This window comes from Bos grunniens, chromosome 13 (genome assembly GCF_055505025.1).
Source record: "Bos grunniens cultivar Pamir isolate PY7600 chromosome 13, Bosgru_T2T1.0, whole genome shotgun sequence".
In the NCBI taxonomy this organism is placed as follows: Eukaryota; Metazoa; Chordata; class Mammalia; order Artiodactyla; family Bovidae; genus Bos; species Bos grunniens.
Window position 1 is genome coordinate 22,024,070 of NC_141177.1, and position 27,941 is coordinate 22,052,010.

At 50.9% G+C, this 27,941-nt stretch overlaps 1 protein-coding gene and 1 long non-coding RNA gene across 2 annotated transcripts in view; one reads left to right on the forward strand and one right to left on the reverse strand.

Moving 5' to 3' along the window:
* Positions 1-27,941, forward strand: part of LOC147360424 (uncharacterized) — a 52,752-nt gene that overhangs the window by 10,917 nt on the left and 13,894 nt on the right. The gene's annotated exons all lie outside the window — the stretch shown is intronic.
* Positions 1,784-27,295, reverse strand: XKR7 (XK related 7). Its single transcript, XM_086332526.1, has 3 exons — positions 26,592-27,295; positions 5,066-5,268; positions 1,784-3,587 (listed from the first exon to the last, which is right to left on the reverse strand). Exons 1-3 carry the CDS (start codon positions 27,173-27,175, stop codon positions 2,632-2,634), a joined length of 1,743 nt encoding a protein of 580 aa, XP_086188652.1. The 5' UTR covers positions 27,176-27,295; the 3' UTR covers positions 1,784-2,631.

The following is a 27,941-nucleotide window of genomic DNA, read 5'->3' on the forward strand; positions in this document are numbered from 1 at the left end:
AGCCAGATGGACCATTCCAGGACATCGGGGAGTAAGGTAACTTGCCAAGGCTCACCCTCATGTCTCCTCTCTGAGGGGACATGTTTCTTCCTCTGTAAGATGGATCGATAACACCTCTGTCGTCAGGATGTTGCCAGCAGGGAGGAGTCAAAGTGAAACAGTCCAGGGTGAAAACTCCTGGCGCAGACAACCCAGGAGAAGCAATCAATCAGATCTGGGTCCACACCCTCAATGTGGGTGGTTCAGAGGTTAAAAAGCGTCTGGGTTCGATCCCTGGGTCGGGAAGATCCCCTGGAGAAGGAAATGGCAACCCACTCCAGTATTCTTGCCTGGAGAATCCCATGGACGGAGGAGCCTGGTGGGCTACAGTCCACGGGGTTGTGAAGAGTCGGACACGACTGAGCAACTTCACTTTCACAAAGGGCCATGGAATTTGATCTCTGAAAACAGTTGGACAGAGGACAAGGAGGATGACGGAAGCCACCAGAAAGAGTCTGAGTCAAACTTGGGCTTCCCCCAACTCCCATCACCTTGAGGCCTGGCCCCTGAGGCATCTTAGGGATCAAGGAAGTAGAAGGAAGAGAGAAGGGAAAGCACTCTTTGTATGTAGATGGGAAGGAGGTATACACCATCCTGGGCTGAAGGGGGGCTCCTGGGCTGAAGGGGGGCTACGGGGGGAGGGGGGTGGAGCTGAGGTGATGTGTCACGGGGGTGCCGTGTGCTTGTGTGTGTGTATACGTGTGTGCAGTCCTGTCTTCTCTGCCTTTGGAGCTACCCTGCACACCCTGAGTGTGGCCCTCTTCCAGTACCTTCAGCAATTTCACCGTCACCCGTCACTATCTGATGGGCCAGCCAGGAATCTCGGACCTTGTGAGACTGGCTGCCACTCTGGGCCTTACTTCCCATCTTTAACCCACGGGAGGCTGAACTATGAAGGGCTAATTTGCCCCTCTAATTTGCATAGTCTAGGATTCTTACATCCACCTCATCCCAGCCTAGGTCTGCATGTGTCCTTAGTATTGCCTGTCAAGCCCTTGCAGTGAACGTGCCTTAGAGGCATGAGGGAGGAGGTTTTGAGGGGAGGGGTTCCAAGCTTCACCTAGAGGCCCTGGGCCCTCACCCCACAAAACTGCCTTCATCTCGGCTCCCATACCCCACCCCCCCCACACTATCCAGGACCGGCTGTCCCAGGTGGAGAGAAAGGACGCTGGGTTAGTGGTCACAAGGATGCCCTGGGGTGTTTGGGCCATGGGAATGAACCATAGGTCCTGGAGGGTTGTCAGATCTGAGGCAAAACAAGTCAGTTTTACAGCTGCCGCTCCAGGGAGCGTCATCTGCAAGGTGGCTAAAAGCCAAGATTCATGTCATGTCCTCATAGCTAATTTTTCCCAGCTGGAAACCAGCTGGCAAATTGAAATGTCTCAGAGGTTCTGAGGACAGTTTCTTCTTGGGAAGATGGCTATGGACCAAGGTTCATAGGGGCATAGAACTCATATAAACCCTAAAATTCTAGAACTGGGGTACCCATTCCTAGAATATTCTACTCACACAGGGGTCTGGAGCCCCCATTCCCCTAGAGTCCCTGCCACAGAGCAGGGGAAGGGTTCCAGTGCCTGCACCCTTTATAACACAATACAGGTCCGAGTGACTCCCTAGGATATTTTATCAGCTACGTGTCCTAGAACTTAGTCTAGAACTAAGAATATCTCTCTAGAAGTTCCTCTGCTGAACGTGCCACCACCTCATCTACAATCAAACCTGAACAGAGTATCTTCCCAGGCAGTTTATCTGTTGTGTTCAAAACCTTTATCTAGACGAAATGTTCCAGAGGCTCACCTAGAATAAAGAATGGCTCCTTGAAACATTTCACCTGAGGTATCTGGAATCTCATCCGTAACAGCGCCCACAACAAAGGGGGTCTGCTGAGGAACATTCTCCACACTCCGGGTCAGGTTCCTCTCCCCCACATCCGCCACCCCTTCATGCTTCTGCCGGTCTGGACCCCTCAGATGCCTCAGGGTTCTTCTTCCTGTTCACCTCCAGCACTGTCAGCCCAGCCCACCCCAACTTCCCAACCCACCCAACTCCCTCCTTTAATTCCCCTCTTGCCCAGGCTCCAGGCTTCGACCCCCCAGGGCTGTACCAACCTTGTTCACCAGACGCTCCCACCTCACCCCACATCTTCGATGGCCTCTTCCATCCTTCTCAGAGGCAGCCCACCCCCACACCCCCTGAAGAGCATAGGGCCTAGGTCATGAACTCCCTCCTCTGCAAGGGCTGCCAGCTGGGCAACTCCAGACAGGGAGAGGGTGTGGGGCCCCTGGCACCAGCCGTGATACAGAGGCCTCCATGAACGTGGGGCAGCTCAAGAGGAGCGTAGCACCAGTTGGTTCCCTGGGCCCTGGTTCCAAAGAGTTTAGGAAATGGGCCGCAGGGTTGAAAACAGGGCCGAGGACTGGGGCTCCACAAGGCTGTCCCTTCCCAAGAAAGAACCCCATGATGGGGGCCGCTCTACCCTTGGATCAACAGATCCACTCGCCCTCAGCCTGATGGCCCTGCAATTCTGGGCTCAACACTGTGGTCGATGTGGGGTCAGCCAAAGTTCATCCCTTTTCACGGGGAAACTCTGGCCTACACCGTGGTCTCATACTCCAGCAGCTCCTGGGAGATCCCGACGCTTCGGTACTGCAGGCGGGGAGTTGTAGGTGAGGAGTACTCCAGCGCCAGGATGGTCTTCCGGAGCCGGCGGTCAATAAAATGAGCATCCCAGGCGGGGTACTTCTTCCGAGGCAGGTCAATCCGAATGACAGGCCCCTCTGTCCGCAAGGTGCGGGCCACAGGTGTGGGAGGCAAGCCAGGCCGCACCTGGAAGACAGGTGGCGTGGGGGTCCCCGCACGCTCGCCTCCCACGGAGGCCCCATCCCGCTCAGGGCCTGTAGTCCTGGGCAGGGACCTTGGGGGACTTGTGACAGCGTCGGCTGGTGGGCCACAGGGCCCTGGGGCCTTACGGAAGATGCAGCCGGGGGCCTGGGGACTCAGCATGGGCCCGTTGGGGTGCAGGAGACAATAGTAGACACACATGAAGAATACGCCCAGCGCGAAGCTGGAGGCCACCACACAGACCAGAATGAGCGAGTGGAAGTCAGTGGAGAAGTTGCGGCTGGAGTACCAGAAGCCGGTGAGCGCGGCGTTCTCCAGCAGAACGATGCAGTAGTAGAGGGTCACACGGTGGCGGCTGCGGCCCTCCTTGACGTTGAACCAGCAGAAGATGTAGATGATGCCCACTACCATGTTGTAGATGATCTCTTCCCACTTGGACATGCAGAAGTCCGTCTCACCCTGGATGACCCAGAAGGTCATGACACACCAGTGGGCCACGATGAAAATGCCAAAGTAGAGCTTGTAGACACTGGCGAAAAGCGCGAAGGCCAGACTGCGGGCCGCGATGGCAAACAGGTGCCACAGCACCTGGGCCACGGCGCCCTTGTAGGACAGCGGCCGCTTGTCATCCCGCGAGTCCCGCAGCACCTTCTGGTAGGAGGCCAGCGTCCAGGCCAGGGACACGAGTGAGGCGGAGATGGAGAGGGCTGTGGAGAGAGGGTGGGGGTGGGGGGGGCTGGGTTAGGGATGGGTCTGGGTTGGGGTCTGGGGAAAGGGGGAGGGGTCTGGGTCAGGAGCAGGGTTCTGAGGAGGTGTGGGGGGCAGGGTCTCTAAATCAAGAGGGGTGTGGGGAGGGTCTGGGTAGGTGGTCTTCCAGAACATGGATGTAGGGCTGAGAGTGGTGGGGTTAGGAGCTTCCACAGGGGTGGGGACATCAAGGCAGAGGGGAGGTGGGTGATTTTGATCTCTGTAAGGGTCAAGTGCGGGTCTCTAGTAGGGGGCTGTTAGGGTGCAGGGGTCTTGGTGGGGGGTGGGAAAATAGGGTCCAGGACTCTGGGAGTGAGAAGGAAGTGAAGAGGCAGGGTCATGATTAGGGAATGGAGAGCCAGAGGGGACTGTTAGAAGCTATAGGCCACCAGGATGAGGCTGGGGCATGGAAAGGAATATCCAAGCTGAGCACAGCTGAGGGCATGGGAAGAAAATGCCAGGTGGGAAGTTTCGATGGGGGCCCGGGACCCTGGGCAAGTAGGATGTCCGGGGCACCTGAGAGATGGTGATAGAGTCTTTTGAAACACTGAGGGTGTGTCAGACAAAGTCTGGGTGGGAGGAGAGAGGGGAGCCCCAGGGAGACAGGGAATATGGTTTTTTCCTCTGACACAGGTGACACAGTGGTAAAGAATCCACCTGCCAATGCAGGAGACTTGGGAGATACCAGTTCAATCCCTGGGTTGGGAAGATCCCCTGCAGAAGGAAATGGCAACCCATTCCGGTATTCTCGCCTGGAAAATTCCACATACAGAGGAGCCTGACGGGCTACAGTCCATGAGGTCTCAAAGGGTCAGACACAACTGACTGAGCACAGCAAGGTGGCTGTGTGGGGTGACTACCTGGGGGCCAGGACAAAACCTGGGAGGAGTCTCCAAGGGGGCTGAAGAGCAGCCAGGGGTGATGGAAAGGCTCTCTGAAAACGGGTGATGACTGAGAGGGTCTGAAGCAGAGCAGTTCCCAGGAGATGCAGGCTGGGATGGGGACAGTCTAGGGAAAGAAACGGACAGGGAACTTCCCTGAGAGCCTGCAGTGTGGTGATGGGGTCAGGGGCCTCTCTCGACTTGGCAGAAGTGGGGGTCTCGTCTGCCCTGGCAATGGGGAAGGGAAGGCGGGAGGGGGCCTGAGAGGAGGCAAGGAGGTGAGGTGGGCGGGGCATAGGTGTCTCCTAACATTGAGAGTAAGTGGGCCATTGCGGGGGACGTGGGGGGTCTCCAGAGGCCTGGAAGATGGGGAGAGAAGGGGCGGGGCCTCTAAAACCCGGACAGTGAGTGGGCCAAGGGTGCGGGAGTGGACAGGGCCTCCCCAAGGGGCCTTAAGCCCGGGCAGCGGACCAGTGGCGCTGTCCTCTGAATCCTGGAGACAGGTGAGCCCCCGGGGGCGGGGCTCCGGGGGCGCGCAGGCGCGGGGCGGGGCTCACCGGGCAGCAGTTTGGGCGCGCCGCCTTCGTGCACCACCAGGCTGAGCTGCAGCACGAGCTGCGGCGCGCTGCGCAGGAAGGTCTCCAGCAGGCGCAGCATGCTCACGTCGGCGCTCTCGAACAGCATCCGCCAGTAGAAGTGGCGCCGCAGCCGCTCCCCGCGCCAGCGGCTCTGCAGCCCCAGGTACATAGCGCGCAGGTACCTATGGGAGGACGCGGTGCTCAGGATCTCGGGCTCGCGTGCGCTCGGCCCCCTCGCCCTCTCCCAACCAGCCCCTCGCCCCCGCCAGCAAGTGCAAAGGGCCGGGGCATAGTATAGCCCTGGGCACGTCACTGCTCTCAGCTTGTTTCCTAGGCTGTGAAACGGACATAGCAAAAGGATAGCCTCTCAGAGCTGTTCCCAATGGGTTCACTAGCTTGAAGCACTGGCACACAGCAAGCCTTTCATACAGCATTATCAACATCACATTATTGCTGTGACGAGTTAGGTCCTGCTTTCTTTGCAGGATTCCTGACACTGTACCCTGAGCTTACACTAGCTCTATTATTGTCCCCATTTTATAGATGAGGAAACTGAGGTCTTGAGAATTACGTCCCTTGTCCAAGGTCACACAACTAGGAAGTAGTGGAACCAGGATTCAAATCTGACCATTAGACAACACTGCCTCTCACTGTAAACCCTAAGGAGTTGCCTACATACAGGTTCAGGCGGCGTTCGGGTACCAGCCTTCAGTTCTGTTGCCAGCTTCCTGGCCTTTCCCCCAACCCCACCTCTGAGTGCCCAGTTCTCCCCATAGGGAAGCTGCTCAGAGATCCCCTGGCATTTGAAACTTGGCTGCTTCCTCTGGTGCCAACTGCTCACAACAAACTTGACAGCTCCACCTGCTTTGCACTCATCACAGATGCTCACGATGCTCACGTTCATCTTCGTGGAACACCTCGCCTTGCCCTTCAATCCCCACCTTAGCCCTAAACCTGGACAGGTCTTGCTTTTCATCCAAGGCTAAGCTATTAGACATGACTTCTTTCAGGCAGCCTCTGCTGACCACCCCCATCTGAGATGAGGGGCTTTCTCTAGCATCCCTCCAAGCATTGCACTTGTCACAGGAGTTGTAACTGCCTAGTTATGCATCCATCTCCCCCAGACTGAACTCCATAAGGATGACTGGTTGGCTTGCTAACTGCTACACCCTCAGTTCTTTGCACATGGTAGGTGCCAATCCATGTTGGCTGCAGTATTGCAAACTTGTTTAACTGAATGGAACTCTGGTGACCCTATAGAAGGTATGGAAGGGAGCCTGAAGACTTGACTTCAATTCCTGACTTTTCTAATTTGCTGGGTGATTTTGAAGAAGACGTTTCTCTGAATCCTAGCTGATCCCATCTAAAGTGGCTGTGAGGATTAAATGGATGAGAGACTTTGCAGCTATAAAGTGCAATCCCCTTTAGGGTCACAAAGGACCTGTCCACACAGATCCTGGCCCTGGTTCCTTGCCCAGCAGATTCACTCCTGGCAAACTCAACTCCCAAATTCTGAAGCACAGGACAGGTGTGCCCTCTGCTGAAACCAGAGAGGGCTCCCCTAGGAGTCATATTCCCCCAGATCAGGGGAGAAAATCCCACCAGATTCAATGGCCATATCACCTGAATCTAGAATCAGGGAGCCAGGGATCTGGGGGTCTATTCCCACATGTGAAGTGCTGACATTTCCAGGATGTTCTGTAGTCAACTATGTGTCACCAGCCCAAGGGAGGAAGCACAGTGCTCCCTGGAATTTGTGCTCAGCTAAAACCCAGAGTTTCCCCAAATGAGTGTCCTGGTCTGAGCAATGGTGTGGCCCTTTCTGGGGCTCAGCATTGCCATCTGCCGACAAGAGGGAAGACGTTGATGACACTGAAGATCCTTTCAGAGCTAATGTTCTGGGACCCAAAGTGTCCCCCCCAAAACATGGCCAGAAACACCCATATAGGGCTCTCCTTCCCATCCCTGGGTCTTTCCAGGACCAATGGGTGGGGTAGACGCACCCTCAGTGTGACACACTAGGGGATGGCAGTAAGGATAGGGAAGAGGGCTGTTCCCTCAGAAGCTGACTCAAGAAATGCAAAGGCCCTGCAGTCTAACTCTCCCGTCCAGTACTGGAATCCCTCTGGCAGTTCCCAGCCTGTGCATTTACCCCTCTGCTCACACACTTCTCAGAACAGGGATACTCTACCTCCTGAGGCAGAGCCTTCGGTTCTGAGCCGCTCAAGAGCCAAATTGAGTTTCTTCTGATTGAGTAGAAATTTGCCTCCCTCTGATTACTATTCTTTGGACCTCTGCCTACCACCACCCGCCCCCCGCAAGGATCTCTGCAACTAGAATATTCACTTACATAGCAAGGGTATCTTGACCTCTTGCTGTGTGCTAGGCCCTGTGCCCTTAAGTATCTCATAGTCACATGAGAGAGAGAGATAAGCTAAGAGCTGAAATAGATGCTCTAAGATGCTGTGGAACTCAGAGAGGAGACGGATAACTTTAGTTGGGGAAGGGGGTCAGGAAAGATGTCCTGGAGGAAGAAACATTTGATCTGTTTTAAAGCAAGCAGGAAGGTATACAGGAAGCACAGAAGGGCATTCCATGTGGAAGATCCAACTGAAGTGAAGGTACAGAGGCACAAGAGAACGTGGCTTTTTAGGGGAATGGCCAGTGTTTTGCCAGGCCTGGAAGTAAGGGTTTTCCTGGGCTTTTGAAAGACTAGAATTGTGAAGGGCATCGAATTTTTGGAATGAAGGGTTCATACTTCATTCTAAATCTGAATTTGGTCCCAGAATCAGGGGTGATATGATCAGCTCGGTGGCTTAGAAAGCTCACTTTGGAAGGTTGGCTTGGAGGACGGCCAGGTGAGCCTGGGGTTTGGTCCAGGCATGAGATGACAGGCCTGAGTTAAAGCAGGGCACAGAGGAAGGGGCTGAGCACAGAGCTGGAGATGCCAGAAGTGGGGGCAACTAAGAGAGAGACCAAGATGACCCCCAGAGCTTCTGAGGCCCCCCAATGCACACCAGGTGTCCCAGCCCCTGTCTCCCTGCTCCCCATTCCCTCTCCCATTGGCTCTGGCTTTGGACAGGAAGGAGAGACCAGCTGGTCCAATGTGAAGGGGCCTGGGGAGTTGGGGGAGGGCAACACCCTGGAAGTTTCCCTCAGGCTGGAAGACCATCTGTTTCCTGGCCTAGGTCAGCATGAGGGAGGCCCCGGCCCGGCCAGCATCCATCACCAACTGACAGGCTGCCTGCCCAATTCCCCGCCCACTCCTGCCCCCTCCCGTGCCAGCTCCCAACACCCATGCCCCAGCGAACCGCAGACAAAGGGCTCACCCAGCCCAGGGCCACTGTGGGCTGGAGTAAGGAAGCAGGAGGGGAAGAGAAAGACTTCTGAGACCCAAGAACACTGGGTCAGCGGGGAGCATGGAAAGATCATGCTACAGTCTGGGGATAAAAGGGTCTCCATTTAGCCTCATTCTGCCCCTTTTGGCAACAGGACCAAAAACCATGGCTGTCCCTTCCAGTCTGCCTAAACACTCATTGCCAAAAGCCTGCAAGGTTTTCATGGGCCTGGGAAAACGTCTGAAGCCAGGGGGAAAAATTGGCTCTAAAACACAGGGAAAAACTGTAGAATCAAAATTAATAAATGTTTAATTAAATGTCTGCAAAACAGAACATCATATCAGCCAGTCAACTGCAATTTGGCTTTCATCTGATTATATATAACTTACACTTGATGTTTGATATGGCTGCATTTTAATATGCTTGATAGATAGATGTAGGGCCCATAAAGGTCTTAAAACAGCCCAGCCCAGGACACGTAACCTAATTTCCCTGGGCCTCAGTTTTACCTTCTCTAGATGGGGCCAGCACTTGCCCTCCTGTCTCCATCATAGCCACTGGGGCGAGGATCAGGAGGCAAGGTGGATATGCTGGGTTTGGGGGTTTGCCCTGGCCCTGGGTGCTGTGTGGCCGTGGATATTCTCTCTCTCTAAGCCTCATTTCACACCCTGTTGTGAACATTTGTAAACTGTAGGGGGATGTGCACATAGTCAGGGGGAGCATATGCTAGGTGGAGGCCTCTGGCTCCTCCTGATCACCAAGCAGCCTCTCTTTTCATTGCAATGTGGTTGACGTACTAGCAGCCTCCCTTAAAACCTCCTCCAGGAAGCCCACCCAATTCCATTCTATGTGGAAGAAGTTCACCACAAATGGGACTGATGCCATCCACACAGGACATCCTGTCTCGGGGAAAGGAATCCAGCCTCGGGGCAGTGCCTCTGGTCTCCTGCAAAACATAGCCTCAGTCTGTCCATTTGCTGCCACCACCCTGGTCCAGGCCATCATTATCCTCTGCTTTCTCAGACCTATATTCATTCCTGCCCCCCACCCCTGCCTCCTGCCCCAACCCTGTTGCCGTAATCCATTATCCACATGGCAACCAATGGAATATTTTAAAAACTAATCATGTCAGATCATGCTATTCCCCATCTCAAACCCTTCCAAGGGCCGCCCTCCCACTTGGAGTAAAATCCAAGCATCTCCCCTTGGCTTGCAGGCCCTAAACCATCTGGTCCTGCCTGTTTCTCTTACCTCATCTCAAACCACTGTTTCATTTGTGCCCTGGAGGTTCCTGGAACCCAGCCCAATTTGTTCCTGACTTCCGACCTTTGCACTTGCTGCCTGCTCTGCCTGGAGCCCCCTTTCCCCAGATCCTCCTATGACTCCCAGGTCACCTTCTCAGAGAGGCGCCCCAGGCCACCCATCCCATGTCGCCCCTCCACTCTTGCTGAATCCCTCTCATCTCTCATGTCACTCTGTCATTTTCTTCTTAACATACCTTATGAAACAATCTTATTTATTAATTTACACTACTGTGGTTCACTGAGGGTTGGGACCTCATCCATCTTGGTCCCCACTATATCCTCAGCATCAGTACGTGTAGTAGGCACTCGATAAATATTTGTTGAATGAATACACGTGCATGAGTGTTTGCAAGCATCTCCATCCTGACCTTGGCAGCCCTGGGGCTTCTTTGCCTGAGTCTGTATAGAGCTGGAATATCTGTCCTTCCTCTTCCAGGAAGCCTTCCCTGATGTTCCTCGCTAACTCTGACATCCCCCCTTCCCCACAGCCTTAAACTGCCTGAGGCTGGTGTGCGCTGAACCTAACAGACAGTTTCTACCACCCTCATTTTACCGGTGAGGAAACAGGTGCTCAGAAGTCTTATTTTAGATCTAATTTGCTGACTCCCAGTCTTGGGCTCAGAGAAGAAGACTGTCTGGGAGGAAATTGGAACAGTAAGTGTTTATAGTTAAGACTGGGGTTGGGAGCAAAACAAGCAAGCCTGGAGAAAAGAGAAATCTGCAGTGGAGGTGTGACATCCCTCCACTCAAGGATCCAAAAGGCTGTCCCCCGCCACGAGCAGGCAGCTGGGCAGGAGATGGACAGAGCTCATTCCCTTCTCCCTAGGCCCAGCATACCCCAGCACTGCGGGCTCCTCTCTAAGAGGCAGAAGGGAGAAGGATGCGGGATCCCACATCCCTGAGAAGCCCGGAAGCTTCTGGGCCCAGTGTCAGGGTCACCCTGTCTGTCTGCTGTGCTCCTGGGTTACCCGAGTCTCTGGCACTAGTCAGGGTTGCCGGCATTGGCCTCGGTCTCCGTGCAGATGGTCAGCCTGGACCCGTCTCTCTGTGGTCCTCAGTCCCACTTCTTTGTGGGTCATTGTCTCCGTCTCTGGCTCAGATCAGCCTGTTGTTGTGTCTGTCCTGTGAATGCAGGGTCAACCATTTATGTGTCTGTTCTTCCATTACCGTCAATCAATCTACTTGCCTGTCAGTCAGTGTCACCCTGGGACCTTGGGTCAGTCCTTGGACTACAGGTCACCTAGTCTTTCAGATACCATGTCCATCTACAGTCAGCCTATCTGTCTTTCTGTCCCTTGGATGTCAGGATAGTCTGTCTGTCCCCTTGGATACCAGGTCTGCTCTTCTGTCTGTCTTTCTGGCTGTTTCGTGGCTACTGCCTGTTTGTCTGTCTGTCTTTCGGTCTCGCCATGGCTTGGTCCATCTGCTGGTCTGTTGCTCAGCTCGTGGCTCGCGTGACTGCCAGTTTTCCGGCCGCCCTCCCCTGCCTGCTCCCCCTCTCCCGGCTCCAAGGCTCTCTCTGTCTGTCTGCGTCTCTCACATCCTCGGCGCCTCCATCTGTCGATCTCGGCGTTTCCGAGTGTGTGTTCTCGTCCCTCTCCACGCCCCCTCACAGCTCTGGGCCAAAAAACACAGCAGCTTCCAGCGGCTCCCCCGCTCCTGCTCCATCCAGGAACAGCCCTGCACCACAGCCAGCTCTCTGGTCTTCAGTGTGGGTCCGGCTTGCAGGCTCTGGAGGGCGACCAGGCAAGGCTGATGGAAGGAACAGGAACGCTGGACCAACTGAGCTCACTGCCGCTCTGGCAGTCTGTATGGGGATAGTGTGCAGGCATTAGTAACAATAATAGCTCACACTTATTGAGCACCAACTGTATGACAGGCTGTGCTTTGTATACATGGTGTCCATTCCTCACAGCAAATCTTTGGAGTGGACACTATTATTATCCTTATTTGATAGTATCCCTATTACTATCCTTATGAAGAAGCTGAGACCCAGAAAGGGATGGCGACTTGTATAAAGTCACCCAGCAAGTTTGCACCAGACCTAGGACTCAGACTTGGCTCTCCATGGGCCCCAGCTCCAGGGAAGGTGCTTCGGTTGCCTGGAGGGTATGCAGAGTGCTGTCCGGGAGGACCCATGTCGGACGGGGCTGGACCTAAAAGCTTTGTCTGGAATTACGTGGGTTTAGAGAAACCTGAGGGGGAAGAAACAATTTTGGTTGGAGAGTCAGGAGACCCAGACTCAAGGCTGGGTCTTTCTGGGAAAGTCCAGCCCCTCTGTGGGCTTTAGTCTTCCTATAAAATAGGTTCCAGAAACCTGATTCTTGCTTGCCCCAGGGAGTTTTCATTAGGCCCATCTCCCCACCAATCTAGTTCTGATAACATTAAGACCCCACTGCTGTGTCCTGAACCCAAGCATTTCTCTCCATTTCTGTTATTTCTCTGGTCCAAGCCACCCAACCCCAAGCAGCGGTAGCCTCTGTCCACCTTGATCTCCTTCCCTCCATCCTTGCCCTCTTAGACCAGATACTTCACACAGCAGCCTGAGGGGTTCTGCAAAACCCTCCATCAGGTCATGTCACTCCCTACTCCCCTTAGAATAAAATCCTCACCATAATCTTTGGGGCCCAGTGTGATCCAGCCCCTGCCCACCTCTAGGACCTCATCTCCCTCTACCCTCCCCATCTCCCCCATCACCAGCTACACTGGTCTTGCTTCTTCGTGAATACCCAAGCTCTTTCCAGCCTCAGGGCCTCTGCCTAAAAAGGGCTTTAACAACACCTGGCAAATTCTATTCTTTCCATCTCAGCTCAGTGTCCCCTCCTCAGAGAGTCCTTCCCAGATCTTCCCTGCCCCGCCTTCCAAAGCACTTCTGCCCCTCTGGCCACTTTCTGGTCAAGTTACCCTATTTTCTTAATAATATACATCACAACTGGAGATGATCTGATTTACTTGTTTACATATTTCTTGTCTGTCTCTCCATGAGTGTGGGCACCATGCTTGTCCTCTGCTATGCCACTAGTGCCTGGCACATTGTTAATTCAGTATATATTTGTTGAATTCTTGAATGGGTGAATAAGGAGTATGAATGTATTTTATAAGCCCCCAATTGAAGGCTGTCAAGTGCAGAGGGAAAGAGTCAACCTTGAGAGTCAGGGAACCCTGGGTTCAGATCCTGATGCCGTCATTTATTGTCTGTGTAGTTTTGGGCAAGTTGTGTCCCTCTCTGAACCCCTCCGCTCAATGCTCACCTTTTCTGGGTAGCTATGAAATCAGAAAATGTTGAGACTTCCATGGTGGCACAGTGGCTAGGAGTCCACTTGCCAACGCAGGGGACATGGGTTCGATCCCTGGTCCGGGAAGATTCCATATGCCTTGGTGAAATTAAGCCCATGTGCCACAACTACTGAAGCCTGCGTGCCTAGAGCCTGTGCTCTGCAACAAGAGAAGTCACCACAATGAAAAGCCCGCACATCACAACCAAGGAGTAGCCCCTGCTTGCCGCAACTAGAGAAAGCCTGCACAAAGCAATGAAGACTCAGGGCAACCAAAAATAAAATAAATAAAAAACATTAAAAAAAAGAAAGAAAGTGGTGATTTGTATAAAATGCCCAACCCAGTGTGGAGCACTCAACCAATAAGAAGTTTTAAGAAGCAGACACTCAGAGGCTCCAGCAAGAAGAGGAGGTCTTGTAGTTTCTGGTGGGACTGAAACCTATTCCTCGCTGACTTTCCCGGGTGCTGACTCAATCTATCCTCAGAAGACAGAGGGCCAGGGAATTTCCTTCAGGACAAGGTATTCTTTGGGGCGTTTGCCCTCCTCCAGAAAATAACAACCACTCACCGAAGACCTTCTGTAGGTACTTTGCTAACATCCTCAGTGCAGCTTATGACATTTTGTGGGCATGATCCCCATTTTCCAGATGAGGAAACTAAGTCTCAGAAAAGAGGAGGTTCACTGACATTTATTCACTCAGCATTTTTGAGTACCTACTGTATGCCAGGAGCTGTACTAAGCACTCTCAGGAGCGAGACAGACCTGATCCAATGGGTGCTGTCTAGTGGGGGACCTGGACGTTAATGAAATCGTCATGTAAACCTGAAACAACAGACATTCTGCGGCTTCTACACGTGCTCCAGCCAGCTTTTGTGCTCCAGCACTGAGGAAGGCAGTGCTATTAGAGAAGGGCCCAGCTGGGGAAGAGCGTGGCAGTCAGGGAAGGCTTTCTGAAGGAGGTGGCTACTGAGCCATGATCTGAAGCAGGCACAGGAGTTAACCAGGTAAAGGGGAGAAAGGGGGTTTCTGGCAGAATAACAACATGGGCAGAGGTCCTGAGTCGGGAGGGAGAAGTAAGTAGTCAGAATGGCCGCCGAAAAGGAGATGAGGAAGCAAGGGATGAGGGGTCCATGGTGAAGCATTTAGTCTTTATCTGAAGTCAAAGAGAGGTTTTAAACAAGAGGATGAAGATCACGTGAGATAGCACTTCTACATTTTAGAGGGAGTACCTAGGCTGTAGGGAGCAGATTGGAGGGAGGCAAGGGTGGAGGTTGGGAGACCAGGTACCAGGTGAGAGGTGAGGATGGCCCAGACAGAAGGGATGAGCCTCAGAAATGTTTAGCAGGCACTTGGAGAAGTGATTTGCCCAGAGTCAATAGCCAGAAGCATCAGAATTGCACCTCAGGTTAGGGATGGACAACTCCCCCGTTTCACTGCCGGACACGGATCAAGCTGAGGACCTAGATGTGATCTGTATGTTCCCTGGGAAACACTGGGCCTCCAATTATATAGCTACCTCACCTGCACTGTGGCCAAGTGCGCTCTTGGGGGGAATGGCCTTGCGGCTCCCTCCCCATCTGTCCACCCGTCAATGCTGTGTGCTCCTGCAAGGATGCAAAATAGGACCTTCCTGGAGCTGGCAGCCAAATGAGTCATAAATGTCAGTAAAGGATGCGATCTTACACGTTTGGCTCCCATTTCGTTTGGTGCTGCGAGCGAGGCTGTCTCCTTCCTCCTTAGCAGCCCCCTACAGAGACACAGCACTTTTTTTTGCTGGGCTAAGGCCAAACATCTCCCTGCCACTAATTTTAGGCTCTGGCTGAAAAGCTGAGACCCTCTCTCAACCCACCCACTGAAGTCAGCTTCCAACCAGTGCTTCTCTCTTTGCCTTGCAGAGAAGCAGGTGGCTCTTCTCCAGCAAAGTGTTTGGGACCAGGTTCCTGCCTCATGTCCTTCACTGTTTGAGCACAGCCAGATCTCCTTCCTTCTTGGGGCCTCACTTTCCCCATCTGTGAAATGGGTGCACAGCAGAGACTAAAACCCAGGACTCCATACTCTAGCCCAAGGCTCTTTCTTCCCCCTTTTCCTGAAATCCTTGTGCAACATTGGGATGATGTGAGCCTGTGAGGGAAAAGGAGTTAGATTCTGGTCTCCTGGTGACATTTGAAGGTGCTTGAAGATCAAGGCAGGGAAAAAAACCACCATTTTGTTTGTCTGGTCTGAGGGATCCTAGATGGTAGATGGGCTGAGCTGATATTATTAGGGACTCTGGGGAATGATAGAGTGGTGTCCTGTCTAAAAAGGCAGCTGTCCCTCAGCTCCAACTGATTGCTGTTGTGGGAAGGGAGAATGTGAGGCCAGTATGGCTGGAATTTCAATTTTTCAAGAAGAGCTGGGAATTAGGATACTTATGCAAAAAAAACAAAAAACGAAACAAAACTCAATTTGGAAATGTTGGCAACTAATTTTAAAGCTACCACATGAATTTAAAAGAAATTATTATTTCTTTTTTAGGTATGGTGACAGTATTACATACTTTAGTTAAATTTTAAAAGTCTATTTTTTAATGTACTGAAATATTTATGGATGCAATGATACCACACACACAAAAAGTTTCCATCACTGCAGAAAGTTCTTTCAGATGGTGCTGGCCAGGAGTTGATCATTCTTGGAACAGGCTGGTGGTACACGGACGAATCATTATCCTGTTCCCTCTGCTTTTATATACTTAAATTATCTCCATAATAAAGTTTCATTAAACAGGAAGGGAAAAAATACCATGTGGGCCAAATGAACACAATCTTAGGCTGGACTTGCTGTTGGGCCACTGATTTGCAACCTGTGGTCTGGCAGATAAGTGTCACAAAGCCCTCAAGTCAGATCCACAGACTCAGAACTGTGAGGGGCTGTAGAGATGACTGGTTTATCCTCCAAACTGAAGACAGGAGGCCCTGCTCAGCTCCCCTGCCAAAGTCAGCCACTTCTGTCTGCATCCATGTCTGGTGATGTGGAGTTCACACCCTTGGGGCAGCTTGATTGTCAAGGTGATCTTCTTTCTTATCAAACATCTTCTGCCTCCCTTTAACCTTCTGTCACCTATCCTCACACTGTCTCTGCGTCACAGCTAAGTCTCCTTCCTTGCAAGAGAGGTCCGGGGGTGAGAGGTAGTGAGCATCAGGTCCCTTGATGCCCTTCTCCCAACCCCTGTCTTGTTACTAAGCAAGTAGGATGGGCTGCTACTTGGGCCAATAATAATTGGTGGTAAATATTTTCTGAGAAAATAGTATGTGAAGGCCCATGCATTTATATTATTTCAAGACATCTTTTTTTAAAATAAGTGAATGTGGTCATTTAAGGTAATGATGGTTCCTTAAAAAAACATTTATTTATTTATTTATTTGGATGCACAGCATGCTTACTCCTTGGAAGGAAAGTAATGACCAACCTAGATAGCATATTCAAAAGCAGAGACATTACTTTGCCAACAAAGGTTGGTCTAGTCAAGGCTATGGTTTTTCCAGCGGTCATGTATGGATGTGAGAGTTGGACTATGAAGAAGGCTGAGCGCCGAAGAATTGATGCTTTTGAACTGTGGTGTTGGAGAAGACTCTTGAGAGTCCCTTGGACTGCAAGGAGATCCAACCAGTCCATTCTGAAGGAGATCGGCCCTGGGAAGGAATGATGCTAAAGCTGAAACTCCAGTACTTTGGCCACCTCATGCGAAGAGTTGACTCATTGGAAAAGACTCTGATGCTGGGAGGGATTGGGGGCAGGAGGAGAAGGGGACGACAGAGGATGAGATGGCTGGATAGCATCACTGACTCGATGGACGTGAGTCTGGGTGAACTCCGGGAGTTGGTGATGGACAGGGATGCCTGGCGTGCTGCGATTCATGGGGTTGCAAAGAGTCAGACATGACTGAGCGACTGAACTGAACTGAAGAGCATGTGGGATCTTAGTTCCCTGACCAGGCATCAAACCTGTGTCCTCTGCTTTGGAAGCGTGGAGTCTTAACCACTGGACCACCAGGGAAGTCCCTCAGAACATCTTCACAAGAACCTTAAGGGGTGGGTTCTATCATCCCATTTCACAATGCAACTAGAGCTCCAGCTGGTGAGGAAACTTGCCCAAGGTCACCTAGTGAGGAAGCCATGGTGCCATGGACTGTACCACTGCTCCAAGCTCTTAGCTACTTTGCTCTCTTGTATGAGTCCTGGGAAAACTCATCCAGGATCCCCAAGGCCCCAGCTGAACTTTACAGATGGGGTAGCTGAATCCCAGGCAGTGAAATGTCTTGCTCAAGATTCTGATTTTAGAAACAGATTCACAGAGTTAGAGAATGAACTTTTGGTTACCAGGGGGTAAAGATGAGGGGAGGGATAGATTGGGAGTGTGAAATTAACATGTACACACCACTATATTTAAACTAGATCATCAACAAGAACCTACTGTATAAGTCAGGGACCTCTCCTCAATATTCTGTAATACCCTAAATGGGAAAAGAAATTGAAAAGGAATAGATACATATATATGTATAACTGAATCACTTTGCTATACTCCTGAAACTAACACAACATTGTTAATCAGCTATATTCCAATGTAAAATAAAATTTTTTTAAAGCCACGTTACTAATAGTACCTTTTAGTCAGAGAAGAAGAACCCAGAATATTAACAGTGGGGGAAAAGTTCTGATTTTCAAGATTCTATTCAGTTCATGTGAAAATTTATTGAGCACTTACTGCATACAAGGAACTTTACTTCTTCTATCTCCTAAGTCAGCCGCTTGCGCATCCTCCTGGGAACTCAGCCTCAGGGTTGCTCCTACTCTATCTTATACTAATACATATGTATTGCCCTGAGCCTGCATTTCTTCACTGACAGTTTGGAGGGCTGCAGCTGCAGATGAAGGCCTAAGCAGACCCCAGTGTCATGTCTGCACAGGGAAGTGCTCCCACATGGCCTTAGTGCTCCCCTCTTCAGCCGCAGATGCAAACCTTGCTTCAACAGACTTCATGTTCTGAGAATCTCCAATGCAGGCTCAGTTGTTTCAGATGTGTCTGACTCTTTGTGGCCTCATGGACCATAGCCTGCCAGGCTCCTCTGTCCATGGGATTTTCCCAGTAAGAATACTGGAGTGGGATGCCATGCCCTCTTCCAGGGGATCTTCCTGACCCAGGGATTGAACTCGCTTCTCCTGCATTGCAGGAGGACTCTGTACCACTGAGCCACCAGGGAAGCCCCAAGAATCTCCTATAGACCTCATCAAAGCTGGCTGGGTACAAGGCCACCAATAGTAACAGAGGGTCTGCTTGGAGTCACTCACCACGGGGGACAGAGAGAAGAATGAACAAGGCTTCAACTCCCCAGGGGCTTGTAATCTGTTAAGAAAACCAACCAGGTGGGCAAGGATTACAACAGAATCTGATCAGGACAGTGGGGCTAAGAGGAATGAGTAATTGTGCCTGGGGGGAAAGTCTAAGAGGAAGAACCCAGAATGTGTTAACAGTAGGTATTTTATACTAAAATAAAATTTAAAAAATACTTTTCTGACTTTTTCTCTTTCCAAAGCAATACATGATTATTTGTTTTCTAAGAATACGCTTAACTAGTAGAAGGCAGAATATTTTGGTAGTTACACATGTGGGCTTGGGAGCCCGACTGCATGGCTCCCCACGCACTGGCTTTCCTACTTATGTACTGAGAGGCTGTTATCTCTCTGTGTCTCAATTTCCACATCTGTAACAATAAGCCAATAACTCTAGCTAACACAAATCGAGAACGTATGATGTTTTGATTACTGTGCAAAGCAAATTCCATATATTAATTCAGTAGCCTTCACAAGGGCCATTTGTATAGGCATGTTATTATTCCACTTCACAGATAAGGAAATAGGCCCAGAGAGGTTAAGTAATTTGCTCAAGGTCACACAGCTAGCTCATAAGTGGCAGAGTCAGAGTTTGGGCTCAACAATCCTTATTCTACATTATCACACTCCCAACCTGACAGGATTGAAGAGGAATGGTTTAATCTAAGTCTCTAAAATTATAGTTATAATTCTTAATAACATCTGATTTTTTACAAACAGATTTTTTTTTACAAACATGTTTTTAAAATGTGTATGGGTAAAATGTATATATGTATTTCTTGGTTAATTAAAAGCCAGAGTAAAACCTTCAAGTGATATAAGAAATACCTAGTTAATAAGGGAAAGTCTCTCCTAACCCCACCTCTCAGCCCCCAGAGATCATGAGCAAGGACAGTCTTCTTTGGACCTCTCATGCGCTGCCTGAAGTTTCAACGAGCACTTACAGTTCCTTTTTAAACAGACAAAATAAGCAAGCAATTTCCATTTTAGATGAAAGAACAAACAACAGTCTGTCTGATTGAGGGGGTGGGTGTTGGGGTCTGAGGGGTAGAAAGTGGCACATGGTGGGTTTGCTCAAGGAAAGCTACTCCGAAGAGGTGGCTCTTTTTTGTTTTTTTTTGGTTGCACCTTGCAGAATGCAGAATCTTCATTCCCCAAAGAGGGATGGAAACTGTGCCCTCTGCAGTAGAAGTGTAGGGCCCTAACCACTGGACTGTCAGGGAATTCCCAGAGGTAGCATTTGAGCTTGGCCTTGAAGGGAGTGCAGAGTTTCACTGGGTGGAAGATGCAGGGCGAGGGAGGTGTTGCTGAAGGAAGGAGAGCAGGCAGCTGCTCAAGGCACGAAGGAAAAGAGCGTGTGGCTTATGGGGGGGGTGGGCATCAGGGGTGGGCAGAGCGCTGAGGAGATGAAAGGGCAGGAGGTAAGGGGCTGACACCAGGCTACAGCTATAGGCTACAGCTATAAGACTCGCTCCATGGACAGAGGGGAGCCAGGGCAGGCCCTCTGGCTACAGTATGGCAGGCTCAGCTCTGAGCTTTCGAATTATCATTCCGGCTGCAGGTGGAGGCAGGATGGGGAGGGGTAGGTTGGGGAGGGGAGGGACTGGAGGCTGATAGGATTTCCCAAGGGAAGAATTCCGAGGCCCTTACAAAGGCTGAGTGGTGAATGGAGAGGCCAGAGTAATCCCAGCCCATCTTCCTTCCTCTCCCTAGGGACCTTCGCCCCAGCAGCCGGGGGTTCAAAGCCATTTCCTGGCAGCCCTCCCTCCTCCCCCAGGGCTTCTCCTGTGTGGTCTTTATAGATCAAACAGGGGACACTGGGCCCAACTGCCGCCACTGTGTCTGTTAGGGGCTGCTCTAATGGCCTGTTGCTGCCAGCTGGGCAGAGAGGGGAGGACGGTGGGGTGGAGAGCATCCTGGAGAGGGGTCTCCCAGGAGGTGGGTGGTGAGGCTCGACTGCCACAACCCTGCAAGGTCAGAGCAGGGAGGGACCTTGCGGATAGTCACAGAGTTCAAGGGGTTGTAAAACATGTTTCAGTTGTAGGGCTGTCAAAACAAAATCTTAGAAATGCAGTCATCATATCAAGAAAAGAGAAACTTGAGATGCTCAGGCTGAAATGATGGTAAGAGGTGAAACACAGTTTGAAAACCACTGTGGAATCCAACTCCTGACCTGTTTTATAATAATACAAATAGTAATGGTTACTGAGAATTGAGCACTTCCTGTGTTCCAGCTCCTGTGCTACACATACATTCTTTAATTCACTCCTCCTCCAGATCACACATGATAGATATTGTTAGGAAGAATGTCCAGTTTGCAGATGAGAAAGTTAAGGCACAGACAAGTTATACCATTTGCCCAAAATCACAGAAATCGGCAGACACAGGTAATAAGGCTGATTCCAGAGTATGAGTTCTTAACTGTTAACTGGCCCCAATGTGGTAACTGACCAAAGAAGAAAAGCTGTCCTGTCTGCTATGCTTGAAACAGGTCCCTCCCTGCTTTGCTACTGCCCAGGTCCAGCTCCCATCTTCTCTCACCTGAATCATTAAGCAGCCTCTTTGTGGGTCTCTGGACTTACCCTGGCCTCCCTCCAGTCCATTTTGCATCCAGCCGCCAGAGTGATCGTTGTAAAACCTAAGTCCAGATCCTGTTCCTCCTCTGCTCAAATCTTCGTGGGCTCCCCACTTTGTGCAGAGTGAAAACCCCAAACCTCCCCTTGGCCCTGCATTGTCCAACCCCAGCGAACCTGCCCCACAATCATTTCTTACACTCTCCCCTCAGCTCTCTCCTCTGCCCCAGCGACTTCTTCCTCTGCTCCTTTCCTATGCCTGGAACACCCATCCCAAGATGTCTACACAGCTCCCCCTCACTCTGTTCAGCCCTCTGCCCATGTGCCCACCCCTCACAGAGGCTGCCCTGACCACCTTATCTTGAAGGACTACCCTCTCACCCATTTCACTTTTTCCCTAGGGCTTACCACTATCTTGACCCATTATATTTTATATTCTGTGTTATATTTTTATTAAATATTATGTTTATATTAGGTAATTTATATTATGTTTATTGGTTTCTCCCACTAGAGTTTTGAGCTCCAAGAGGGCCAAGACTTTGTCTTGTTCACCACTCTGTTTCCAGCACTTAGAGCAGTGCCTGGTAGACAGCTGGTGCTCCATGTGTTTGTGGAATGAATGATTACAGATTAAGTGCACAGCTGCCATGTCCCTATGGCTTCAGGGGCCTTCTAGGCCCTCTTACCTTCCTGCCCACTCCCAGACCACTTACTCAGTGAACAAACCTCTTTCCACAGGGAATAAAGCTCAGGCTGATGGTATGAACCACTGCCAGCGGTTCTGAATACTTAATGATGGGCCAGTTCTTTGCTAAACCCTTGGTATATTATCTCGTGAGACCTCGAAACAACCCAAGAGGTGACACCATTATGGTCTCGTTTATAAAGGATGAAACTCAGGCACAGAGAGATTATGTGTCTTGTCAAGATCACATATATAATGTGGTACAGTCATGATTTGAATCGAGCACATTTGAATCCAGAGTTCATGCTCTTAACCATTATGTGAAAAATAGAGTTTCCCTGAGAGGAAACCCAGAGTCTGGTTTTCACACCAGGGAGGTCACTAATGCATTTCCAAACTTTTCTTGAGTGCAGAGCTTGTGAGGAGGCTGAGGGAGCAATACTGGGACCTAAACATGGAGGAGGTGTTAGAGGGAGGGCTTTCAATGTCCAGTTTGCCTCCTTCCTTCTTCTCCCTCCTGTTTGGGGTCCCCAGATCCCGACAGCCTGGGAGGAATCCCATGCCAGATCGTCTCCCACTAATTGGCTTAACAAACCATGCTTATCTGGGCAAAGCTGGGGCCCAGTGAGTTTAAGATTAGGGAAAGCAGGATTCATGGCTTACTGCTCTGCTGCCCACGGGGTCAGAGGGGACAGGGTTAGGACTTTAATTGGCTTAACAGTGCTGAGTGGCTTAACAGCTCAGAGGGTTGTGCAGGGCGGGGAGGAGCGCTGGGCAGAAAGGGATGAATACACAGGTTGGTGTCCAGCCCACAGCCAGCTTCGTGTCTGACCAGAGGATCTGTGTGTTCTCTCAGGGATCAATCTGTTTCTGTGCTGGGCCATTGCTCTGGAATCTTCTAATGCAGCCAGTGTGATGGTAGCAGGGATAGAGCTTGGGCTTGGGAACTGGACAAAAGCAGGTGGACATCTCACCTCTCCCCTGCTGCCTCGATGGTTAACCTTGGGCAAGTTACTTTACTTCTCCAAGTCTCACTTTTTGTCTTATAAATGGGTAAATCAACTGCCACCAGAGGGAAGGTTTCAGGGCAAAAAAAGGATCACGTTCCTCGAGCACCTCACTTGGGGCCTGCTGAGACTTGGAGGGTGAACAGTGTCTGTGAATTCCTTCCTTTCCTCTCCCACCTCAGAGCCCCATTTTGCATTTAAAATAATAATACCCATTGTTTGAGAACAGAAAAACAAAGGACTTCAATCAACTGTGAGGAGCTGGTCAGAAGTTACAAGGAGGATGGGGCCCACATTTATTTCATGTAGTTAACATTATTTTTAAAAACCTTAATTAGTAGTTAAATACTGGCAGAATTCAGCTCCCCGCGCCACCGCCCAGCCCCCCCCCCCCGCCAAAAAAAGACCCAATTTCTGATTCCTCAAGAGAAATCAAGACAACGCCTGGTCCATGATTTCACATGGCACCATCAGCTGGAGCTGGGTAGTAGCTTCATCTTCTCTAGGCTTGCCTCATACTGTCCCTTGACTGAAACCCATGTACTGACACAGGTCTATGTTATCTAGCTCCATTTTTTTTTTTAATCTAGCTCCTTAAAGTATTCAAATTTCGATTTAGCATTGTATCAGTACAAGCATGAGGAGTTGAAAAACATCTTTAGGTTTCAAAGTAATTTATTTGGATTAATTTATTCAAAATTTCAGGAAGTAAATGACTGGCCAATCCCCAAGCTTTGATTCTGCAGGTCACACACACACATCTCCTTCCTCATTACCCCAGGTTCCACCCGTGAGAACATCTGCACCAAGTCCCACTGAACAGTGAAGTGGTTCTTTGTGGGAACCTTTCACATGGTAAGCGAACACGTTGTGCCCACATTGCTTAGTTTCTAGGAATACTAACCCTGCTGGCTTCTCGTCTGGATTTGCCTCCATTTAGCCATATCCTCCAGAGAAGGCAATGGCACCCCACTCCGGTACTCTTGCCTGGAAAATCCCATGGATGGAGGAGCCTGGTAGGCTGCAGTCCATGGGGTCGCTAAGTTGGACACGACTGAGTGACTTCACTTTCACTTTTCACTTTCATGCCTTGGAGAAGGAAATGGCAACCCACTCCAGTGTTCTTGCCTGGAGAATCCCAGGGACGGGGGAGCCTGGTGGGCTGCCATCTATGCACAGAGTCGGACACGACTGAAGTGACTTAGCAGCAGCAGCCATATCCTCAGTCATTTCAGAATCCAAAGCTTTGGGGACAGGGGCCCAGAGGCTTCAGCCCTGATAACTAGACCCAGAGTCAGAATTCCAGAAAACGGAAGGCTCTTAAGGTCATCAAATCTATTATTTTCATTTTACATACAGGGAAACTGAAGCCCAGAGGTGGGAAAAGCCCTCGCCCAAGGTCACCTAGAAGCTAGTTACAAACCCGCATAAAGTCTCCTGATCCCCACACTACCCCCAATCCAGCACTTTTCTGACAATATGCACTGTCTCCCCATCCTTATCCACATAGTTCAACTCCCTCCCCCTCCTTTCCCATTCGTATCTCAGTCTAGCAGAAGCCCTGACTTTCTATCATCCTGGAATCTTGGGATCTCAGACTCATAATTCTTTGAGCCTGGGGGACACTTTAGTGGCAGAATTGCAGGGTAAATAAATTGAACTTGAGCTTTGAAGGCAGAGAGTCTTGAGTCCCAACGCTTCTACTTACTAGTAGTGTGACCTTGGGCAAGGATGTCCCCTTTCTGAGCCTCCATTCCCTCATCTGCTAAGTAGGAATGATAATACAACCATGTTACAGAATTCCTAGGAGGGATACAGGAGATGAAGCAGGTAAAAAGGCAACCAATAGGCTGATGCAAAGTGAGTGCTTAATAAAACAATTGTTACAGAACTGTAAATTAGGGGTCTCATGTCCAGATGTGATCAAAGAGAATGGAACTGGACAAACTGAAGCACAAATATCCTGTCTAAATTGTTCCAGGCCTAGAACTGCTAGATGCCTTTTTTTCCCAAGGGAAAGTGAAGACTCTAAATTTTTGAAATACTATACAAGCTAGACAAAACACTACTGTAGCCCAGGTTCAATCAAGAGCTATTAGTTTGTCATCCCTGCAAAATCACCTCATCCCAACCCCCTCACTTTACAAATAGGGTTGAGTAGAAATTGCTAGCCCTTTCATCTAAGAAACCATGGAGTTCAATGGACTCTCAGCCATCTGCGGCCACTCTCCTGAGACCCCATCCTCACCCTGTTGTCATTTTTTGCTCTGTTTGAGGGAAATTCAGTTTTATGTTCAATAAAAAACTATTCATTTCTTGTAAGTAGATTCTGAGCATAGGGAGAAGGAGGTTTTGAGGTAGCCAGTGAGTCAAGGGGCAGCTGGCCCACTTTAGGCTGAAGGGAAAGGGGGATGAAGCTTTGGCTACCAAGAATAGGAAGTTACCATTTCAGAATCTAAAAATATCTTTCACCATCTGTCCACTCGGGCACAGAATGATAAATGCAGATTAGTTCCTGGATGTAGACATGAATATTTTTATGTATCAAGCTAATAATAATAACACCACCTTGTGTGGATAGAGTTCCACCCACCTCTTCCCCCAGGGCAAACTAAATGGAATACACAGAACATCTAGGCAAAGCATAGATGGGGAAACCAAGGCAGAGAGCGATTTGGCAACATAACAAGGGTGACACAGCAAGTGAGCAGCTGGGACAAACCCTGGGAGTCCTGTTTCCAACCCTCAGCCCAGAACTGAATCTACTAGTTAAGCAGAACATGTTAACAAGTAGCAGAATAAACTTAACAACAGCAATAATCACCCTTTACTCTGAAGTAGCATTGACTTTTTCCATGTTTTCCCCACATCTGTGATAATCATGATAATCTACTGTATTCCTAAAATACGTTATAGTCTGCAGGGCTTTTACAAAGACCTTTCCTCACTGGACCAACCCAAAGAGGTAACAAAATGTGATGGTAAGTCAATGAGATGAGAAAAAGAGGGAATCTCCCTCATTTCACAGGTAAGGAAACAGGCTTGGAGGGAGGAGGGGTTTGCCTAAGTTCAAATAGTAGGCAAGTTCATTCTGTCAGTATACAGTACAGCCCAACTTACTAGAGAAATACAGACTCAAGGGAAACCCTAGGTTCAGAATTCCCCCTGTCTCCAATTAATTCAGCTCATCTCAGCAGGCACCCTCAGTCCTGGCAGAGGAAGAAGCCTAGAATTAGGCTGCTGTGCAAAGCCTCAGTTTTGTCTTACTGTCCTGAGATGAAAGAACAGCTAGTGGCTATCTAACCTCAGATTTAAGATCCCATATCCCCATGGCCCTGTTTCTTTTGAGGGAAAGGTAGAGACACTGAAGAAATCTTAGGAAGTCGAAAGAGCTAGACACCTTCTCAGCTGGGTCCAGCACACCCTTTCCCATAAGTCCAAAAAGTTTGGGGAGGATATTCATTTAGTTGCCTCAAATTCTGTTTCTCATGGGAGGTTGGGAATGGACTGCAATTCCAAACTGAGAATCTTTGAGAGCAGGGAAGGACTTCTGAGATCTTTCCTAAGCCCAGGCTCAGACTCAGGACTCAGGCAGACTGGAGTAGGACAGGGCTGGATGGAGCTCTGGGGCCCTGTTCCAAGCTTCATATTCATCTCCGTTGGCCCTGGGCCCTCCTCATTCACACACCCCTGATGATCTCTTTCTCTTTCTTCTTGCCCCATTCCCTATCTTTAGTAGCCAGATCCGAGAGGATGGAATTGAAGCTGGTCAGAGTTAGAGGGCAGAGGTCAGTGAAGAGCCGGCAGAGAAGGAATCAGAACTGTAATAGGGTGGGGCGGGGCGGAGGTCAGGACTTAAGGGGGCGTGGAGGGTAATACAAGGACTGGGGCGGTGGGCAGCCCCTTACCACCCCCACTCCTCCAACTCGGTTCTCTCCACCTGAGCTTCTCCTACCTCCAGACCTGGCCGAGCTGCAGGAGGTGGACGAGGGTCTGCAGCAGCCAGATGCAGAGGCGGCAGCAACGGCGGCGGTAGGTGCTGGCTGAGGAGGGCGCGGGTCGGGAGCCCAGCTCAGGACTGCCTTCTTTGGTCCGGAAGGCGACGGCGCTGTCCTTGGTGCTGATGACCGGCCCGCCGGTACCGCTGTCCTTGGTGCTGACGGCGGGTCCCGGGGCCCCCGCGGGCTCCGTATAGTCGTAAACGAACCAGCGAAAGCTGAGCAGTTGCACGACAAGCGAAGGCAGGAGCACAAACAGCAACGTGAGGCCGAAGTAGGTGTGCTGACCCTCCAGGTAATAGGAGGCCGCCAGCCACAGGTCCGTGGCGCCGTCGGAGAAGAACACGAGCAGCGCGCACAGCACCCAGCAGCAGTCCCGCAGCTCGTAGCGCGGCCCCGGGCCCCCAGCCCCCGTCACCCCGGGCCCCTCGGCTACCTCTGCCGCCTCCCCGCGCCCTCCTGCACTGCCCCGGGCTCCTCCGGCCGCCTCCTCCGGCCCCGGGCCGGCCGCGGCCACCGCTCCATCCGACTTCGCGGCCATGTTGGCGGAGCAGGAGGCGGGGAGCGACTTCCGGGCGGCGGAGGGGGGGTGGGGTGCGGATTGGGGAGGACTCTGTGCAGGCGGCTCCCGCCTCCTCTTCTTCTTCCTCTTCTTCTTCCTCCTCCCTAATACTTCAATTATTCATTACCCTCGGCGCCGCCCCTGCCTTCCCCCACCCCGCCTGGGCTGTGGCTGGATGGGGGCAGACCTCCGGGGAATGAAGAGGGGGAGGGGTGGGGAGAGCATCCCAGGTCACCCTCTCCTTCCTTCCTCAGAGGCGTGGGGCTCCAGCCACATGCTTTCTGCCTCTCGGCCCCCCTCCCCACTCCACTTCCTTCATTCCTCTTGTCTTCACCGGTCCTTTCTCCATCCTTTCCTCTTCATCTCCTCTGTTTACCTTTGGTGGTCAGGGTCTGAAGAGGGTAGGGGACCAGGGACTTTGAAAACAAGGGACTTTTTAGGCGGGCACCCCGATAACCCATTAGTAATCACTCCGTGCTCACACACCACTTCCTAGTTTCCAAAGTGTTCACATATTGTTCCATGCCTTTCTTTGATCTTGAGAGGTCTCTTTTCTTATTGTCTTTTTCTTACTGCTTTGAAGCTGAGTAAACTGCAGCTCTGAGACTTGCTGTCTCTTCCCACTCTCCCTTGTCCTCCCCCAGGGACTGCCTTCATCTGGCCACAGCCTTAGTTAAATAGAGGCTGGGAAGGGGGCAAAATCAGAGGGAAAGGGATGGGAGGAAACGCCAGGTGGAGGAAAGAG

Coding starts and splice junctions, on each gene's coding strand:
- XKR7 (XM_086332526.1), bottom strand. CDS start 27,175: ATGGCCGCGAAGTCGGATGGAGCGGTGGCCGCGGCCGGCCCGGGGCCG. Junction 5,269..26,591: donor CAGCTCGGCCAGGTCTGGAG/GTAGGAGAAGCT, acceptor GTCCTCCCATAG/GTACCTGCGCGCTATGTACC. Junction 3,588..5,065: donor CGCGCCCAAACTGCTGCCCG/GTGAGCCCCGCC, acceptor CTCTCTCCACAG/CCCTCTCCATCTCCGCCTCA.